This window comes from Myodes glareolus, chromosome 8 (genome assembly GCF_982192425.1).
Source record: "Myodes glareolus chromosome 8, mMyoGla1.1, whole genome shotgun sequence".
NCBI lineage: Eukaryota > Metazoa > Chordata > Mammalia > Rodentia > Cricetidae > Myodes > Myodes glareolus.
The window spans coordinates 90,758,174-90,775,589 of NC_142033.1; the positions used below are offsets into that span (position 1 = coordinate 90,758,174).

Genomic DNA, 17,416 nt, shown 5'->3' on the forward strand with positions numbered 1-17,416 from the left:
GATGGAGCCTGCTTGTTGGGGTTTTCTGTCCCTCCCGGTTCCCCACAGCTGGCAAGCCCCAAAGAAAATCACACAGAGCTCTCCATAAGTTGTAAAGCTGATTGACCAATTAGCTCAGGTTTCTTATTAGCTCTTATGACTTATATTAACCCATTATTCTGATCTATTTTAGTCATATGGCTCGGTACCTTTTACAGCTGGCAGGTCACATCCTGCTTCCTTGGTGATCTAAGCAGGACTGGGAGGAATTCAACTTCCTCCTTCCCAGAATTCTCCTGTTCTCATTGCATCATTTCTACTTCCTGTCTGGTTTTCCCGCCTATATTTCCTGCCTGGCCAATCAGCATTTATTTAAAACATGATTGACAGAATACAGACAATTCTCCCACACCACTTTTGGTTTCAGGTTTCCTACCCCTTTTCTAGTTTGTGTCTGCTGCTTGTTGTGGCTCTTGAGTTCAACTTCTGATTTAGGTTTCCAGAAGCAGGGTGACTTCTCTCTTCTAAATTCTCTCAATGTGCCTGGAAGTCAGGGCACTTCCCTGGTAGATTCTGCGGCATGTTCACCCCATGTGTCTTTGTACAAACCTGGCTTCTTAATGGAAAAAAATAATCCCAATTAGACTTGTTTCTGCTTTCTGTAGTTATTTTCCATATTTCTCTATGGTCTTGAATTTCGTTTACCTGAAGTCTTAGTTTTATAGAGGCTCTTTATAAAAGAAGATTTGCCATCTTCTCAGAATCTTCAGTTTGGAATGACACAGTGTTTAAACAACTAGAATTTTATTTTCTAGGTAGCTACCTCATTTCAACTCCTTATTATGCTTGGTGCTTTGAAGTCCGATAACATTCTTCTGCTCTATAAGTAGAATTCTAAGATGTCACTTAAACAACACTTTCAGAATTCTTACCTCTTAAAATGGTTTCCCTGCTATGCAGTTGTCAAAGGAAGTAACGGAAAGATAGGCTTCCCTAAGTCAACGGCCTAACAAGAATTCATGACCTCTGAGAAGAAGGGAATCTTGCAGATGGAAGGGATGAAGCAGAGACTTGGGAGATGGCCCTGTTGGTCAGAGCGTTTGCTGTTCAAGCATGAGGACCTGAGTTCACATCCCCAGCAGCCATGTAAAAAGGCAAGCATGGTTGTGTATCCCTCTAGCCCCAGCATTCAGGGCTGCGGGGAGGGCGATGTCCATCTATGGCACTCCTGACCTGGAAGCACAGCTGACATGTCAAGCTTCTGGTTCCATAAGAGACCCTTTCTCAAGGCCATAAAGGGCTGTACCTGCTGCCTCCCTGTAACCTTATGTAAGAGAATTAATCATTATAATCCAAAGACATAAAAGAACTAAGTTCTGTTCATAATAATAGAGCTAAGTCAAGAAATAAGACACCAGAGCTCTTGCTAGTTGCTTCTCCTATAGTGTTACTCTTTTTTAAAAAAGAAAAAAAAATACAGATCCTAATGTTAGTGTAGCCATAAAAACTTCTATGTTCTTACAGTTATAGTTTGATGTATGAAACACTTCTGACTTGGTGTTTTCCAAGAAATTATGTTAAAGGGACAGACTCAATTGGGATGTAACATTTCACCTTCTGCTCTTTGCCTCTTGTAGTCTGAATCTGAGACATGATGCCAGAAGAGGCAGTGGCCACTCCTGAGCTGCTGAGGACAGCAGGAAACAAAAGGGACAAAGTCAATCAATATGTCTTTCTTCTGCTTATATATGACAGGGAAGGCATATGTCAGAAGATAGAACTGTCGGAGAAAGCAAGAGAAGTCTGACTGGTAGGGGCACAGTGTCCAGGAAATGACTCAGGACGTGCCACGAGAATGCTGTAAACCAAGTGGGGTAGCAAGCCTCACAGAAGGAGAAAGTTCTAGACACAGGCCTGTGGGGTTAAGATGATGAGATGGGATGACACTTGGCATGTTTAGAAAATACCAAGGCATTGACAGAGTGGCACACACCGTTGGTTCCAGCACTCAGGAGGCAGAGGCCGGTGTGTTTCTATGGGTTCTTGGCCGTCTTGATCTATACAGAGTTTCAGGGTTGTCAGAGCCACATAGTGAGACCCTGTTTTGAAAAAAAATGACAAAAATAACAAGAAAATACCAAGGAATGAAGGGAGTGGACGGGGCCAGGACCAAAGAAAGAGGAAATTAGACAGTATTATATCACACTTTCCTGGACACCAAAGGGCCTTGGCCCTGTCTCTTCAGAAGGCAAACTCTTGAAAGGTTTTGGGCAGAAGGGGTTGTGATATGGTTTATTTCTTAGATGGATCACTGTAATTCCTATGGTGGGAACAGAGGCAGGGAGTGAGGTGGGAAGCAGCCCAGGCTCCACACGTAGCCCATCGTCATAGTCCAGAGCACAGCTTGACGTGGTTTGCCTGGGCGGCAGTAGTGGAGGGGTGAGAAATGGCCATATCTGTGTCTGTTTTAAGTGTTGAGCCATCCACATTTTCTGAAGGAGCCAAAGGAGAGGTCACTGAAGAAATTTCAGAGCTTCTGGAGAATCGTTCCTGTTTACTGAGGTGAAAAGTATCAGGAGCAGAATGTTTGACGGAACTATCAGGAATGGTTTTGAACATACTCTATTTGAATTGTCCATCAGATAAACAAGTGTGGAAGTCAAATAGATCATAATGGGATCTTTGAGCTTTAATGCTGCTACACTGATAGTAGTAAAGCCGAGAAACTGTTGATGACCAAGGAATGATTATGTTCAGAGCCTTGGGGTTCACCAAAACTTAAAGATTGAGTAGATGGGGGAAAAGGGAGGGATGAAGAAGGGAACTAACAAGAAGTAGCCATAGAGATGGCACAGAACAAGGGCACATGTGCCCTGGAAGCCAGGTTTCAAGAGGAAACTCCCACGTCACTATGCTAGAGAGTGGTAACAACAGGCGTGAGAGGAGTTGTAGGATGACATGATTTGTGATACACTTCCAAAGTTTATATTAAAATAAAACATATGTAGGAGCTGAGGAAATAGTTTATTTGGTGAATGCTTGTTGTACAAACCTGAAACCCGAGTTTCATTACCAGCACTCATGTGAAAAAACTGGGTGCTATGGTAGCTGCCTATCCCAGCACTGGAGAGGTGGAGACAGGAGCACCCTTAGCGCTTGCCAGCCAGCCAGTCCAGCCAAATTGGTGAATCCAGGTTCAGTGAGACCCTATTTCAAAAACAAGGTGCAGGACTTGAGCTCAGGGAGTAAGGGGGCTTGCTGCCAAGTACAATGACTTCAGTTCGATTCCCAAGTCCCACATAGTAGAAGGAAAAAAAATGAATCCTACAAGGTTTTTTTTTTCTGACCTAACCCTATACATGTGTACCATGACACAAATATATTCATATTTCTTTCCCCCTTTTTGTAAATAAATAAATATAAAAATTTCAAAATATGGTAAGATATAATTGAGGAGGGTACCCTCATTGGGTTCTGGGCTCCATGTATAAATCCATGTACAGGTACACATCCCCATCCCAATCCTCCACAAATATGTACACAAATATACAAACCAAAAGTATTTGTCTGTGTACATGTGGCATTTTGCCTGAGTAGTGTTTAGGAAGGCTGACTTTTATGTAGCCAACTAGTATTCCTTGAGGGTGGGGGGGATATCATTCCTTCTCATAAAAAAAAAAATAGAAAAGAATTTATAATGTAATTGACAGCTTCAACCCAATGTTTGATGAACTTTGATACTCAACTGATAAATTAATTACTTAAACTTTGGAATATAGTAAAATATGAGTCCTTTTTATAGAATGTGATTACGGCACAAATTTTGTGCTTTATAATGTATCTTTATGCTATCAAGTGACATTTCCTTCTTTCTCTGTAAACATTTCATTCTTTTGTTAATTCTTCTCAGCTTAAAATTTTTCCAAAGAAGTTTACTATTTCTGTCCCCTTCTTGGCATTCACGTTTAACAATGGTTCAGAAGCATTGGCAAGTCCTATACAATAAACTGGCTCAAGACTTTGATTTTTCTCATCAATTGTTACTGTTAGTAGCAAGTATGCTACTAACATACGTGTGCTGTCGATTCCCCTATGTTTTGAAAAGTAAAATAAACACGAAACTTTTCTCACATTTGGGAAAGGTGGGAGGGAGCGTTCAGGTTGCCCTTCTGAGATTACATCATCGGAAGACTTTCAGTCCATTATATTTGGATGTCTGTGCGAGTTTTTTGCTACTGTCATTTTGGCTTGATTTCTTTCAGTTTTTTCCCAAGATGTAAAAACACGTGGTACTTTGCACACTTTTGTTTGTACTAATACCCAGGCTGAAAAACATTAGCCAGAAACACATGTGTGAACTGTTTAAGGTTGAGTTTTGGAACCCAGCAATTTAATTTTTAATTATTTTTTATTTTTATGTGTATGTGTATACTTATGAGTTTTGTGTATCGTGTGCATGCAGGAACCCACAGAGGCCAAAAGCACATCAGATCCCCTGGAACTGGAGGTGTAGATGATTGTGAGCCACTTGTAGGTACTGGGAACAAATCTATATGCTCTGCCTGAGACGTCAGTGTTCTTACCCATGGTGCAGTCACTCCAGTCCTTAGCGACTTTTTTTAAAAAAGCATCATTTTTATTTTGTGTGTGTGGGTGTTTTCCTACATCTGAGCATGTTTCACATGTTGTCCTAGTTCCCTCAGAGGCCAGAAGGGAGCATTTGGAACCTCTGGAGCTGGAATTGCAGGCAGTTGTAGGCCACTATGTAGGTGCTGGGAGCTGAACCCAGGTCCTCTGCAAGGGCCTCAAGGACTCTTAAGTGCTAAGCCATCGTTCCAGCCATGGAACTCAGCAATTTTATATGACAATGTAACTGATAGAGGAAATATATTTAATACCTTTTCGGAGTTCTGATTTATGCCTCTTATTTTCATAGTTTTAAAAATAAAGATAACTGTTAAGCTAGTAGATAACCGGCTTACCAAATAATCGTGGAATGAGAAACAGTTGCAGCTATACTTCTTTATATGACTTGCATGTATACATATGCATTGTACATGGGTGAGTGTATGTGTGTTCTGTGTGTGTGTGCGCACGCGTGCGCATGTAGAGGCCAGAGGTTGATGTTGGTGTCTTCCTTGCACATTGTTTAGTCACAGAGGCAGAAGTTCTCCCTGAACTTTCAGATTCTGCTTAGAATGCCAACCACCTTGCCCTAGGGAATCCCTTCTGTGTCTCCTAAGCCCTGGTGGCTGGTAAGCCTACCCAACTTTTATGAGGGTACTGGAGAGCTAAACACTGGTCCTTGTGTTTGCCCAGTGAGCACTTTCTGCACTAAGCCATCTCTCCAGACTTCTATAATTGTATTTTTAATAAAATATTATTGTATATAAGATATTTACAATGACTCTCCATAGTCAAGAAGTATATGACACCTGGTAGTCCCTTGCTCTCAGGAGAACTAGGTTGAATAGTGAAACCACTGTTTCCAATGTGTCCAGTACCTCCTTATTTGTCATAGGAGCTTAGTAATCCATTGCTTGGTTTTACTTTTGTTAATGGTAAAACAAAATTTTTAGCAAATAAGGCAATTAATTATATATAGATGAATAATCTAAGTCCTCTCGTGGAAAATAGATTGTGTTACCATCTATTAAAATAGATCACAGAGCAACTCATTCTCTGGTTCTATTTGATCCTTTTAGTGATGCATGGATCTGAGGATTTTCAGTATTCTGATTCTTCAGAAACACTCTTCCGCTGTTTCTTTACAACCAGAACGTAGGAAGCATATTTGTGAGAATATATTTTAGAAGCTTCTTGTTTATTTTAGGAAAATTCTATAGGAAAATACCCAAAGTCTTTTAAAAGTCTTATTTATTTATTTATTACTTTTAAAGTTTGTTTAATTTTTGCATTACTAGAGATTGAACCTAAGGCTGTCCTGGAACGTGCTTGTAGACTACAGTTGTCTCAAACTCCAAGATCTGCCTGTTTCTGCCTCCCATGTCCTAAGATAAAGGTCTGGTGTCTTTTTACTTTTTGATTTTGAGGTAGGCTCATACTGAGTTGCTGGCTGTGAACTAATTTTGTAGCTCAGACAGGTCTTGAACTTCTTATCTTTACCTTTCTTCCAAATGATGGAATTATAAGTCTGAGTCATCATGCCTATTCTTATATGAGTGTTTGGTTTGTGTGGTTTTTATTCTGTGGAACTAGGGTCCAGCCACAAAGCCCAGGCTAGTACTGTATAGCTTTATGAAGACTAGTTTCCTAGAATAATGTGTTCAGGGGTCACCTATGTTATCAGAACTCCAGTCTTACAGCTTAATAATATTCCATTGGTTAAATATATACATTCAACTTATCCATTCTGCTGTGTTGTTTCTATTTTTTGGCTATAATGAATAATGCTAAGGACATTTGTGTGTTTGTGTTTAAACACTTTGTCAGTTCTCCTGGCTCTCCACCCAGTAGCAGTATTTTGTATTATACGGTAGCTGGGTAACTTGTGTTTTGCTGTTCTATTGAGATAGGATCTTACTTTGTAGCTCAGGTTAGCTTCTAGTATTTAATTCATGGCAGTGCTTCTGGTCCAACCTTCTACGAGCCTGGGTTCGTCACACCTGGCATCTGAGGAACTGGTGAGTTGTTTTTATAGTGACTGCAGCATCCTACAGAGCCGCCAGTGGCGTGGGGCCAGGCTCTGTACCCTGGCCAGGGCTAACAGTCATTTTTAAGATGCCTAAAGCAAGAGCTTCAGTTTATTTCTGGCCATTCAGCACCCAGTTTTAGCTCTGATGTCAACTATCAACAATTTTGGGTGCTCTTCCTGACAGTCTTTGGTGCTTATCCTACTCAAGTGTGCTAGATTGACACATATTCCGCTCGTTTCTCCCCAGAGTAAAATGGAATGGTGCTGCTTGTATAGATCTGTAGCTCTGGAAATTTCATTCCCTCTTCTACAAATGTATCCTGGATGTGGGCAGAAATATTCTGATTAATTAAGCTTATCTATATCTTATGTTATCTCTATTTATTTTCGTGTACTAACAACATTCACAATAGCCAAACTCAGAAGCAACTGATTTATTATTAACTGCAACGGCAGATTATCAGTTTACAGTCTGAGATATATCTGGAGTCATAGACATTGCTTATGTGCCTGGGGCATTCCCACCTGATGGATGAATTGCTCAAGAGGCTAAATTATAGATAAGAAGACTGATTATTGTGCAAGGAATTGGAGTGAAAGCAGAGGTGTCCTAACAGGATCTTTCTAGCACACGCTACAGTAACTCCCAGATTTGCCCTGGGGCTCCTTCTGTCTTAGCAGCTGGCAGTGGTCGTCAGAGCACCGAACCTTGTGAGGAAAGCAGGAAGCAGATCTCCTGCAGTCTCTGTGTCTGCAGTGTGCGCTGCCCACAGCTCCATGTGATCAGGTCCTTGTTCACAGCAGAGGGCAGCTTACCGTCTTTCTTTGTGTGAGAAAAACGTTGGTTAGTATTTAAGGAGCTACCAGATCTGCTTGATGGTGATGTAGAAAAACCTTGGCCTCCACAGCAGCTCATTTACAGGCACTGTTTGCAGGTAAGGCTCTGTGACTAATAGAGAGAGAGGCGATGTATTGGCTTGTTTCATGTCAGCTTGACACAAGCTGGAGTCATCAGAGAGGAGGAAGCCTCAGTTGAGAAAACTACTCCGTAAGATCCAGCTGCAGGCTATAGAGCATTTTCTTAATTAGTGATTGATGGGGGAGGGCCTAGCCCATTATGGATGGTGCCATCCCTGAGCTGGTGGTCCTGGGTTCTGTAAGATAACAGGCTGAGCAAGCCATGAGGAGCAAGCCAGGTGACTACACTCCTTTATATATTCTGCCTCGGCTCCTGTGTATAGGGCTGTATAGGGCCGTTCCCTGCTGTTCCCTGCTTGAGTACCTGATGACGGACTGTGATCTGGACGCATAAGCTGAATAAACCCTCTCCCCCCCAAGTTTCTTTGGTCATGGTGTTTACATAGCGGCAGTAACCCTAAGACAGGTGATCACCACAGACAGTGTCACCAGACGTTGCTGGCTGGTGTCCCAAATCACCCCACTTGAAAACTATTGGCTTAGGGTGAAGAAAAGCAAACATGAAGTGTTGCAGAAAGGTTAACTAAAGAGTAGGAATTGAGGATATTACTGAGTATGCTCTTTGGTAGCACAGGGTGTAGAACTGTTAACAGTGGACCTGTCTTGTCTCCGCTTTTCACTAATTATAAGATCTTTAGTTAGTGGCTATCCTCATCTGGTTGGGAATTAGTGAGTTAGCCATATTGTATTCTCCTTAAGTTGCATGCTTCTTCTGAACATGAGATACATCATCATTTATTGGTCTTTATAACATGTACAAAGCTTTCTGTAAATGATAAAATATGCCAATGTGCTATATATGTCTTACTATTCATTTTCTATCCCTTTAGATTTTAAAACAACTGGCAATATAAGAACTACCTTATTTTATTCTTTTTGTGAATTTGACCACCTGAATATGTTCTAGGAATAATCAGTTTTCTTATTTTGAAATACATCGGATTAAAGTGTAGTATCTTCTGTTTTATAGTAAGAATAAATAAAATGATAGTTCTTAAATTTAAGTAAGTAAAACAGAAATATACATCTTTTGACATGAATTTGTTCCCTATGTCAAACAATATACATAGGTTTTTGGAGAAACTTTATATTAACCCTTCTCTCTCAAGAAGAAAACTTTTTCCCTATTGTTTGTTGTCCTGAAGTAATTCTGTATAATGACTCAACTTTTTACCCTCATCTTAGCCCAGGGGTTTTCAACCTGTGGGTCTAGACCCCTTTGGGTCACATATCAGATATCCTACATTATCAGATATTTACATTACAATTTATAACAGTAGCAAAATTACAGGTTTGAAATAACAATGAAAATTATTTTATGACTGGGGTAACCACAACATGAGGAAGGTTGAGAACCACTATCTTAACCAATTCACCTTTGTCTTTGTACTTTAGTGGGTCAATCAGGCATGGTTTCTTTGCTGAATAAAGGAATAGATTGCAGAAAGCACTTTCTACAGGCTACGTGGTAAACAGTGACCCTAGTCTCTATTGCAGATTTTCTTGAGTGGGCTGTATTAGACTCTGTTATGGTGTTCTTTCCCCTAGACTACTCTGAGGGTTGCCCCTGTGGGATGTAGTGCTTAACTCAGTTGCCTCCATAGGCCTCATGCCTCATGCTATCTGTTTTGGATGCATGACCATCATGGAAGACTTATCAACAATTGTTGATTTTCATATTGACCCTGCCTACCTTCCCCTTTCATATTTACTCAGATATGATAATAATCACATGAATTTAGGGCAGTTCCCTTACCCAGTAAGAATACTGAACTCAGTGGAATTCTTTGGGTTAATAGTATGAAGTAGCTCATGCAGAGTTACTTGAACCAGTTAGTTCATACTTGAGTCCAGGTGCACTGACACACCTGGTTTCTCTGAAATTCCTGGGCACCTGAACCCAGACCCTCATGCTCAAACAGTAAGAATATATACCTCCTTAGCCATGTCTCCAGCCATGTATTGGTTGTCTTTATGGGTTGTGGATTTAATCCACCTCTTCTAGTCACTTACCTATGCTAACTAAAGCCTCCATTTTCCTCTAAGATACTCTGTATTCTATACACATATAATCAATTTATGCTTCCTTATCCACCACCCTGTCTCCATCTGTCTACCTCTGTATGTATACAGGAGGCGCTCACATAGGGTTAGACCTGTCGAATAAATTAAACATATTGTTTTGTTGTTTATATGTTTTGATCCATGCTACTATCAGATAGATATAATATTTTTTCCTTAAGTGCTATTCTACTTTCAATTAGGTATTCAGTCCAGACTGCCACAGTTAGATGAGACCAATTTGAAGAGCCACCTGAACAACTCTAGAATCATTTTTGAGTTTCTTAAAAGAAAATAAACAACAACAAAATCCCCGAGCTTATTGAAGACAACAGAGAGGAAATGATAAAGGCAGCAGAGCAGGGTAGTGAAGATGGTCCTGTGTGAAGAGGAAAGACCCCGCCTGGGCTGGGGCTGGGGCTGGGGCTGGGGCTGGGGCTGGAGCCAGACTTTTCTCCCCAGCTGCTCTCAGAAGCCTCCTTTGCTCCTTGGACTACTCTCTCAGTTTTTGAGCTTTCTGAACATTCTTACACCTTGCCATGGAACAGAACCTTAGAATGCTTTTCCTTCTTGTCCTACCAAGTCATACCAGGGCTCTCTCCATCTTGGAGCACTAAAATATGCACATGTTTGGTGAGAAAGCCAAAGGTGTGGCTGAAACTTTTGTTTTAGATAGATTTTCCCCACTAAGTTTCAGACTTTCTTTTTTAACCTCTAGTTATCTCCTGTGCCACATTCAGGATTTTCTTTGGCTCTAGTAGTTGTAAAACTGATGTTCCCCAACAGGCTCTTAGAAAATGCACTAGTTTATTAATTAATTTGTATCTTCACATTCCCAAAAGCTGATATCAGGAATGGCTTTAGTCACAGGACACTTAAATAATCAAAACTTGCAGACACACCTTGATTTTAATAGGTACCCAAACCTCTTTTTACTAAGCGGCATAACTGAATTTTTAAGGGAAAAAGGATCATTCAGTCCTCCTTCTGTAGAAAATACAGTGTTGTCTCCTGCAGAGAGAGACACAAGTGTCACACATGTAGCTCACTGACCACTAGAACCCCTGAGCTCAGACTTTAGATCTCTCTCTCTCTCTTTCCATTAAATTGTAAAGAGCGCTTAATCTGTTTTGTGTTTAAATGTGACTTTGATATTGTTGATGACTCCATTTCTACTTTTTGCAAGGTTATCTTCACTTGTAATTCTGTAGGTGAGTTAACTTGTTAAAAAACAAACTTCTGATGCTATATAGTCTAAATTTTGCCTCTACCATTCCTTACCTCAGTAAACCATGTTGCTTAGGCAAAATATGTCATATTCAATCCTTCAGCAAAAGCTAGTGGTTACTCTTTCAGGCATATCCAACCTTTTGACATTGAGATACGATGTTGTCTATAGTCATGTTCAAGTACCACACAGTTGGGTTTTTAAAAATAGATAATGAAGAAATCCTATGATGTTTTAAGTAAGCTTACTACTTGGGGTTGAGCCACATTCATAGCTATCCTTGGCAATGCGGAGCCCACAGGCTGACAGACAGTGGTCTGTCTTAAGACTGTCCACATGATTTTCTCTAGTATGGCTGCTCTGGTTCAGGTCCTTGTCTTCTCTTGGGGTGCCTGGAAGGACTTTCCAATGGATTGCATGTTTTTGCCCCTCCCTTACTTAATACAGGTTTCTGTCAAAATGTAATGTCTTCTCTTTAACAAGCTCCAGTGTAAGCTGGCCCTTGACCCCCTCTGCACACTGTTGTCTGTGAGGACCCCTGCCTCTTGTTCCCCTGGGCCAGCTTGTTCACCTTGGTCCCTGGGCCAGCTTTCCCTAGTCATCCATGGCATAGTTTGCTGCAGAGTTTTTGTTCTGTTGTTCCTCTGCCTTAGATTCCATTTCTCCTGGTCCTACATAGGCTGTCCCTTCCCTTTCTTTGGATATGTGCTCACATGGCATTTCCTCATGAAGGCCCTTTTGTTTATTATTCCTCATGCTCAAAGCAGCATCTTCCTAGAATCTCCATCTTGCTATGCTTTTCCTCCATACAGCTTAGCACTGACTGCTATTATATTTGAACTATATTTGTTATTATCTACATCCACATTCAAACGCAAGCTCCATGAGGATAGCGAAAACCAAGGCGTTGCTTCTTTGTTCACTGATGTAGTTTGAGTACTCAGAACAGTCCCTGGCTCATTTAATACACTGAATATATATGTGTGGGCTGAATGGCTGTATGAATAAGTATGTGAAAGGGCCTAATGGTGTACTCAAGTGCACAAATCACTGCTACTATCTCCATGTGCAGATTGTGTGATCTCTGCACATTTCCCTCTGCTCTGTAACCCTCTGGCTTTTGAATCTTCTCCAGTATCAATTGCCTCTTGTACCTATTCCCCAAAGTTTCCTGTTTCTTCTCTTCCACAAAAGCAGCCTTTTGAAATGAGTTTTATAGCATAGCACGGGTTCATATACTGTAGAGCAGCTTGTGTTCAGAGAGGATGATTCTTTCATGGCAATGATGGTGATAGCAGAAAATACAGAGGAAAAAATGAGAAAGTTGGGCAAATTTATTTCCAAAGTTCTGAAGCTTGAAGGTAATTGCCCTTATGAAATCATTGCAGTCTGGAAAAGTGTCAAAAGATTGTCCTTTAGATTAGGACAATCCTAATTGTCCTTTAGATTTAGGATTAGAATGCACCTAGAGTGCCGATGCCATGTCTCAGTGGGTAAAAGCACTTGCCACAAAAGCCTGTTGGCTCCAGTTTGATTCTTGGAATCCAGGGCAGCGAAAGAGAACTAGCTCCCAAGAGCTGTCCTCTAAAGGCCAAGCCTGCCCCATGGGATGTGTGTCAGAGGACATGAACACATACTCACATCGTGTCCACATGGCATTAGTAAATAAAGTCAAACCTCAGGCCCCTGGAGGCCAATGTTTCATGTCCAATTCTGAGTCCAGCATGGGTGCTACGTTTTTATTAAGACAAAATAATGACTTCAAAGATGGTAAGCAGTGTGATGAGAACTTGTAGGAATGATTGGAAAGCCGTAATCATTGCAAACACTGTGCCAGGCGTTATTACAAATTTTGTTAATAAAGTTGCTTAACCCTCATCCTTGAGGAAGATAGTATCATGTCTTCTTTGAGATGCGAAAGTAAAGACACAGCGATATTAAGTAACTCAGAGTCACACAACTGGCCACCATTAATTTCAGCGTCCTGCTCTAACCGTTGTGCTGTTCTTTTGATATACTCAGAGGTGCAACTGGAGAAAACTGAGGCTAAGGCTGAAGCTCAAAGAAGGCAGCTGTAGTTTTAACCTCAAGTGTAACATGAGGGCCGTCTTGTTGGGGTTTCTATCCCGCCTGGTACCCCACAACCAGCAAGCCCCAAAGAAAATCACACAGAGAGTCTGCATTACTTATAAACTGATTGGCCCATTAACTCAGGCTACTTATTAGCTCCTGTAGCTTATATTAACCCATTATTCTTATCTATGTTAGCCACATGGCTCGGTATCTTTCTCAGCGGGGCAGGTTACATCTTGCTTCTTGGTGGTCTGGGCAGGAATGGGAGTAATGGGCTTCCTCCTTCCTAGCATTCTCCTGTTCTCATCGCCCCGCCTCTACTTCCTGTCTGGTTGACCCGCCTATACTTCCTGCCTGGCCAGTCAGCATTTATTCAAGTCCTAGACTCACCCCTTAGTCAGTTGCCCATGTATATATATTCAAACTGCATAATAACCTTGGCGCCACTACTTTATTACACTTGTTCATATCGCTTCTATTGGCTGTTTAACTACTTTTAAGGATTGTATTTGATTCATTTTTGAGCCATTAAATTTAGTTGAAGGCATGTCATGTAATCAACATTCAGGTTTTGTTAAATAGATAAAAGAATGTCCTTCCATGTGTTTAAATCAACTGGAGCTGTCCCAATTAAGATAGGCATCAGAGATGTAGTGAGCCTCTGGTCACTACAGAGTGGTACTCAGTTCTATGTTGCATGTATTTTGTTTTGTTTGTTTTTGTTTCTTAGAGATAGGGTTGGGCAGCAAGCTGTCCAAACTGGCCTTCAACTAACTATATAGCCAAGGATGTTCTTGAACTTCTGATTCTCCTGTTTCTACCTCACACATGCTGTGATTGTAAGCTTGCACCACCATGCCTAGTTTATTCCATGCCAGATATAGAACTCAGAACTTTGGGCTGGTAAGATGGTTAAGCTAGTAAAGATTTCTCCTGAAAGCCTGCAATGCGTCTTTGGTTTCTGTGACTCATATGATGGAGGAAGGACAGAACTCAGATCCACAAGTTCTTCTCTGGTCTTCACATGCAGGTTGTGGCAATGTGTACAACTAGCATGTGAATATGCATAACAAAATAAATAAAATTAATTAAAAGAATTTCAGTAACTCAGGTCTTCCTGCCTACTAGGCAAGTACACTACCAACTGAGCTCCCTCCCCAGCCAAGGTGCATGATTAGCACACAGATTGCAGCAGTACCTGTATCATGTGAAAATGGAAGTTTTTGTTAAGTTTCCTCTAAGTGTGATTATCTACTGTGATGATGAGTTAGGTATAAGTTTTCTCCACATGTTTCCTGAGTGCTTGCTGTGTGCCTAGCACTGGAGGTACGAAGATAAGTGTGGTTAGGACAGTGTCATCAGTCACCAGCCATCAGTGTCTAAGAGAAGGCATGCTTAGCAAAATAGGTATCAATTTTTGTTAAAAAAAAAAAACAACAAATAGAAGAGGACATAATTTAGTGATGTCTTGAACAGACTTGAAAGAGAAGAACCAGATAGGAAAATTGGGTCTCATGTCATGTCTTTCTGAATGTCTGAGAAGGGAAAATTCGGGGAACAAAGACCACGTGCTGTTAAATTCCCATAGAAATAGTGAATCATTTGCTATCAAGATATGTAGTAAGGCCGGATTAATTCAGTAGAGGTTAATTCAATTCTGAAGTATTTTGTAACTCTTGGAACAGCTATGCCTTCTTTTCCTTCCCAAACGCCTAAAGATGAGTGTCCTTCCCATGCCCTGCTGTGGCTCTGCAGAGGCCAGGGCATGGAGCAGAGCAGTCTATATTCCGTTGCCTGGGACAGAGATTCCAGTAGTAGGCAACTGTGGTCCTCCCCCTCTCCAGAGGACCCTGGTCCCTATGCTGCTCATCTTTCACACATGCCCAAATTTGTCTGAGAGAATCATCGTCACTAGCTGGGACATGATGCCTAGGTGGGCGGGGGATTCCCCGTGTTGTTTAAGTCTTAGTTGTCTTTGAGTTTGGCTGGCATGTTCATGATTAGTTTACTAACAATTGGTTTTTTTTTCTTCTTATGCCATATGCTATTCCATGATTCATCAGCTTTGAGTCTGTTGCCTTGAAGGTGAAACAATTTTTTCCAATGTTGATATTTCAAAATCCCATAGATAACAAGCACACACATATGCAGAGTCCTTTCAGAAGTTTCAACATTTGGAGATGAATGAATTACGCTGCTCCAAATGGAAAGGAGTGCTGTAAAATTCCAACAGTTCCATCCAACCTCCTTCTGTCAACAGCTGCTGGACCCTGGCCCTGGAAGGCCAAAGGCTTTGCTATATCTTTGTTTCTCCTTGTGAAATTATTGATGGCATCTGTTACATATGACTTTAAATTTTTTAGCAGCTCACTTAATTGCTTTATTTTATATTTCTTTTAATGTTTTTGGTTAAAAATCTTCATTTGGGGAAGTGAATTGGTCTTAAGTTCCAAATTTGCTGTTTATACTGTAGTCATGACTTTATGGATTCAGTGAGCAGCGCGATGGCTGTCCAAACCTCCAGAAAGAGGCTTTAAGTTTCTGATGGAAACATGAACCTTTCAGTGTTTGAATGCAACACTTTTCATTGTTTGAGTACACAGCAGAGCTGCTCTTTCTGCATGGACATTTCTTAAGCATTTAGAAGATCGGGTGTCTGATAAACACAGACCACACTAAATGTCTGCAGACTGCTTTTATCAGGCAGCGAGTGCACTGCAGAAGTCAGCTGCCCGTCTCTCTCACAGTGCCGGTGACTGTTTTTCTGGGAAGAAAAGCTGTAATTTCATGGTTTGAATGCTTGTGAAAATATGTGAGTTGTATGATTAGAAAGATATTTTTTGAGGATTCTAATTTTCAGCATATCTTCTTCTCCCCCCACCCTTACCTGGTTTCAGCTCCTCTTTGGTTCAGGTGTGCTGGTGTCCCTAAGCCTTTCCGGGCCTCAGCTGGAGAAAGTGGTGATTGACAGAAGCCTGGTGGGGAAGCTCATCTCAGACACCATCAGTGATGGTAATTACAACCGTGTGCAAATCAATTGCCTACATTAACAGTGGGGCAGGAGACATACTTTGTCAACAGGTAGACTAATTATTACCACCGGGGACTTGCAAACACAACAAGTAATTGCTTGTAATAGCATACTTACAACCCCTGGGACCAACAGCAGGCTTCAGCTAATATTTACTGTCCGTGCACTTCTTGTTACATGTCAGGCTCTGAGTCTAAGTACTTTCCAATCTCTTCTTTACATTTTTAAATATATTTTTAAAGTCAGCTTTTCTCATTCATTAAAAACAATTTCTCTATTGACAATTCAAATTTTTCCAAATGAATTATGCATAAATAACACAAATATACCAAGGTAGGCACTGGTGAAATATCCTGAGTACTTTGCTTCCTATATGAAGCTGTGTTGTTGTTTGTTAATGAATACTAGCTTCTGAGTAATGTGGAGTTATATTTCTAAACAGCACAAGTCAACTCCAGATGCAGTAGGGAAGGCCAGATCTCTTAAGGGACAGTACTGTGCATGGTTGGTATGAAGCACATCCAGAAGATTTTAAGCCATTTATTGAGTAGGAAGTTTACTAATGTTTATTGAGCCATAAAGGTTCCATGGTGGGTGCCAAGAGGACTATATTAGATATGGTTATTCTTATTCTAGTAGATAAGTAGATATCTAGAATATAAAGTGAATATGAGCTACTCGGGATAATTGTCAGTCTTAAGTAGTTAGGAAGTAGCTGAGCTGAGATCCGAACACAAGTGTGACCTACTTTCTTTCTGCTGCTCTATGCTAAGTCTGGATTTTAAGATTCTGTTCCTTTATTTAGAGAGAAAAAATAAATTAAAACAGGCCAAATTATCATGAAAAATTAAAAACAGTATCTTAAATTGAATAGCAAAGGGAGATGTGGTCTAGCAGAGGCCAGAGGTGAGAGGGAAAGCCCCCTTCTGTTGTATGCACCACCACTCCGCGTCTGAGGACAGTCTGGCAGAACTGCAGTTTAAAGAAAGTTCTCTGCAGGATGGTTACCATTAGCAGCACCACCAATAACAAAGCTGGAGGTAGGACTGTGGGCATCCCACTTCCTCCACCACGGAGGGGTGTGATGCCAAGGGGCTTCTCTGTGGAGATGTTCTGGTGTGTTCTCATTAAACTCTCCATTGGCTTTCAAATAGCAATGACTATGGTGGTTTCTCAAATTTATGTTCTTCTGTTAGACTAAACAGGGGAACTTCCAACACTCTTCTGTCTGAGTTGTTTTTTTTTTTCACTCATTTCTTTCATTTGTACCCAAATTGCAGACTCTGATGGGATTTGATAGCAATATGATTTCTTGGCAGCTCTCCTGAGTCTCTGGTGCTTGTGCAGACCTCTTGCTGGTCACTGCATGTGCATCCAGTGGTGGGTGGGCAAAGTGTGGACTTTAGTGACT

At 41.0% G+C, this 17,416-nt stretch overlaps 1 protein-coding gene across 7 annotated transcripts in view; it reads left to right on the forward strand.

The window, feature by feature from the left end:
- The window catches only part of Wdpcp (WD repeat containing planar cell polarity effector), a 284,986-nt gene that overhangs the window by 119,635 nt on the left and 147,935 nt on the right, over positions 1-17,416 (forward strand). For 6 of the 7 annotated variants that reach the window (XM_085692256.2, XM_085692258.2, XM_085692255.2 and 3 more), the window contains one exon: positions 15,872-15,986. The exons of the other annotated variant lie outside the window; for it this stretch is intronic. In XM_085692256.2, coding sequence (XP_085548382.2) covers positions 15,872-15,986 — 115 coding nt within the window. The remainder of the gene's footprint in view (positions 1-15,871; positions 15,987-17,416) is intronic. 7 annotated transcript variants of the gene reach the window in all.